General features: G+C 35.9%; 1 protein-coding gene across 1 annotated transcript; it reads left to right on the plus strand.

The window, feature by feature from the left end:
* The first annotated feature begins 412 nt into the window (after window positions 1-412).
* Window positions 413-1,453, plus strand: LOC109166491 (methylsterol monooxygenase 2-2-like). Its single transcript, XM_019315441.1, has 4 exons — window positions 413-662; window positions 826-945; window positions 1,010-1,219; window positions 1,300-1,453. The coding sequence occupies exons 1-4, from the start codon at window positions 496-498 to the stop codon at window positions 1,451-1,453; spliced, it is 651 nt and encodes a 216-aa protein (XP_019170986.1). The 5' UTR covers window positions 413-495.
* The last annotated feature ends 2,192 nt before the right edge of the window (window positions 1,454-3,645 follow it).

Below are 3,645 nucleotides of genomic sequence, written 5' to 3' on the forward strand. Positions count from 1 at the left end.
CAATTTCAGGATTACATTTAAGAGGATCATTGCAAAAAGATGACCGAACAGTTCTCTGGCTTGCCCTATGTCATGACTGTGCTCAACTGTTTGCTTTCTGCTTGGTATTCCTGAAGAAACTGGTTTTTCTTATGTTCTCTCTTCAAGTAGCTTCTAAATGACAGTTATAATGACAATTTCAAAGATTACTTTCTCACAAGTTCTACCATTAGATTCATACTTTTCAGAGTCTGTCATCTTCTTGATCTTCAGTCTTCTGATAAATTGATATGTTGCATTCCCAGACGTATTGTTTTAATTACCAAGTTCTAAGTTCTAACATATGTTGCATTATAATGTGTATTATGTAACATTAATAAATTCTAACATATGTTGCATTACAAAGCTTGACCTTTTCAAAGCTCATATTGTTTTAATTACCAAAAGGGAAAGCCACATTCTTTGTCCAAGGTAAACTGTCACTTAGACATATGGATTTGAAAGTTGTTTAACTTTATGACCTCATGTTTGGTGCAGACTAAAAATAGTACCACTGCAGCTCAGGAGAAATGCATCACACACCTGTTACTGTATCATTTTTGTGTTAATCTCCCTGTAATTGTTTTATCCTATCCTGTCTTTAGATACATGGGAATGCGAAGTAGTCTTCCCTTGCCATCCTGGTATTTACGAGCTCTTTCCGAACTAACACATAGTTGAACAGACATAGCACAATTCAATTTTCCCAATGTTGCCTGATACTTCTATTTCTTTTACTCTTTTATATGTATGTATACACTTTGCATACTTCATATATTATGTACTATGAACCTTCTATTTTTTCAGGAAAGTTATTTCAACTCAAATAATATTCTACTTCATCCTGGAGGACTCTGTATCCTATTGGGGGCATAGGATTTTACATACAAAATGGCTCTACAAGCATGTTCACAGTGTCCATCATGAGTATGTAGAGAGCACTGGTTTTTAATAACAAGTTTTTGTTGCTATTTTAATTTTTCGATCACAGGTATGCAACGCCAATGGTGACTTCTGAATATGCTCATCCGGCTGAGATTTTCTTCCTTGGATTTGCTACAATAATTGGTCCTGCAGTCACTGGTCCCCATCTGATTACACTATGGCTATGGATGGTACTTAGAGTCATCGAGACAATTGAAGCGCATTGTGGTTTTCATTTCCCATGGAGTCTCTCAAACTTCTTGCCTGTATATGGGGGGTTCGTATATAACTTTTGTTTTCATTACAACTTTTGTTCTTAGTATCTATCAACTGTAAAACCTATTTGTTGGCTGCCAGGGCTGATTTTCACGACTACCATCACCGGCTGCTATATACCAAGTCTGGCAACATTTATTTACATGTGTTACGAAAGGAAAGAGAGAGAGTTTCTAATGTGCTGTCATATATTATATCAAACTCTCATAGGAATAGAAAATATAAAGCCCTATAAATAGGTACTAGAAAACTACGAATAGGAAACAAATTTCCATATGTCCTACCTACCTAAAACCCTAAACTGCCTAATATATAGAGATTCTATATATCAAATATATATTCCTTAACACTCCCCCTCAAGTTGGAGCATATATTTTAATGCTGCCCAACTTGTTACACAAATGAGTGATAACCCAAAATAACTAAATAACAAATAGCTCAAGTCTATTTAGGACACTCCTTTGATCGAACAAGCTTGAAATTGGATACTCATACTCCCCCTCTAACAAAAGCTTCGAACGCCACGAATCCCACGAACAAAGAACAATGGGTGAACACAAAGTGACCGAAAAAGCTTGAAATTGGATACTCCCCCTGAAACGAAAGCTGTGAACGTCACCAATACCTACGGACAGTTGGGTGAACTCAACGTGGTGGACTGAACAAGCTTGGGATTGAACCCTCCCCTGAACCAGAAGCTTGAACTCCACCAATACCGCAACTCCGGGTGAACCAAAAGTGGACCGAACAAGCTTGGACACACAAAGTAAAGAAGACAAACTCCAAACTGGAGGACACAATTTCATTACTAACAAAAGGGCAGTATCTTGACCAACACAAGGGAAGCATGCTCCAATTAACAAGCATAAAAAAAAGGAGACAACACCAAAACGAAGGAGAGATAACACCAAACCGAGGCAGCACCAAAACAAGACAACACCAAAACACAAAACAAGACAGCACCAAAACGAGACAAATTGACTGTAGAACAAAAGACAATGGTCCAAACTAAGTCTAGAACCAAGACAAACAGACTTAGGCGACCCAAGAACAAGTTGAACAAAACGTTTTTCAATCGTTGGAGGAGCCTCACGCGCCGACGGCACGTGAGGCTCACGCGCTAGTCAAAACGTGACGACAACGCAGCGGAAAAAAAAATTATCGTAAAGGCTCAGATACCATGTTACGAAAGGAAAGAGAGAGTTTCTAATGTGCTGTCATATATTATATCAAACTCTCGTAGGAATAGAAAATACAAAGCCCTATAAATAGGTACTAGAAAACTATGAATAGGAAACAAGTTTCCATATGTCCTACCTACCTAAAACCCTAAACTGCCTAATATATAGAGATTCTATATATCAAATATATATTCCTTAACAACATGGATTGGTAAGATCTTTCAAATTTCAATCAAGTTTAACTAACCATTGGTAGTAAGATCAATCAAATTACATGGAGAAGTTTAAATGCTTGTCTCTCTCTCATCAGGATATTTGGTACTGACAAAGGTTACAGAAAACTGAAGGCAGACAGTTGAAATGAAGCTGACAAAAAAGAGATAGAGAAGTGAGTGATGAAGTTTTAGCTTGACGAGATAGGGGTGGCTCTTTTGTAGTTGTCATTCATGTCCATAGATACAAATTTTGTAGTTGTCAAACGAACATTTGAGGAAGTAAATTTACACTTCTATGTCCATAGGTACAAAGATGTCAACTATGGATTTTTTATGTAAAAGTTCTTTTTAGTTTATGTATGCAATTCAATTAATATATAGACTTTTGTACTTGAATATTGTTTGATGTTATTATTTGACAAATATTTGTTACAATTGATTTTATTTTAAATTGAATGTGTATACGGAGTTTGTTTGGGATTGCAATCCAAATTCTAATGTGGAGAATTATAAAAAAGAAATTAAATGCAAATTTAGTGGCAGTTTGAAAGTGACACAATTATTACATAAGAAAATAATTTTAAAAAATAAAATTATATTTTAGCGGCGGTTTTAAAATTGCCGCTAATATTTATGGTAATATTAAATATAATATTTGCCAGCGGTTATATAAATGTCACTAAATGTTTATAAAAAATGATCAATTTTTAGAGGCGGTTCGAAAACCGTCGCTAAATATATGATTGACGGACTGATTCCCGCGGTTGTAGAAAATCGCCGCTAAATGCTTCGCGACACACTATTTAGACACGGTTGAATAACCGCCGCTAAACACAATAGTGGCGGTTTGTAACCGCCGCTAAATGTAAAAAAACCGTCGCTAAATGTTTAATTTGGTGTAGTGATAGTTGATACTTTGTTGCATTGCATTGTTGCTTCAAGAAATCCAATGATGAAAGTTTTGTTGTCTACCATTAATCTTGTAACACCCCCTAAATTCCATGCTATTTAAAGCCTTAAACATGCAGATA

This window comes from Ipomoea nil, unplaced genomic scaffold (assembly GCF_001879475.1).
Source record: "Ipomoea nil cultivar Tokyo-kokei standard unplaced genomic scaffold, Asagao_1.1 scaffold3100, whole genome shotgun sequence".
Taxonomy (NCBI): Eukaryota; Viridiplantae; Streptophyta; class Magnoliopsida; order Solanales; family Convolvulaceae; genus Ipomoea; species Ipomoea nil.

Excerpts from the sequence above, each read along its gene's own strand:
- LOC109166491 (XM_019315441.1), top strand. The coding sequence starts at position 496 with ATGACCTCATGTTTGGTGCAGACTAAAAATAGTACCACTGCAGCTCAG. Across the intron at positions 663-825 it reads AGTCTTCCCTTGCCATCCTG|GAAAGTTATTTCAACTCAAA; the intron begins GTATTTACGAGC and ends CTATTTTTTCAG. Across the intron at positions 946-1,009 it reads GTTCACAGTGTCCATCATGA|GTATGCAACGCCAATGGTGA; the intron begins GTATGTAGAGAG and ends TTTCGATCACAG.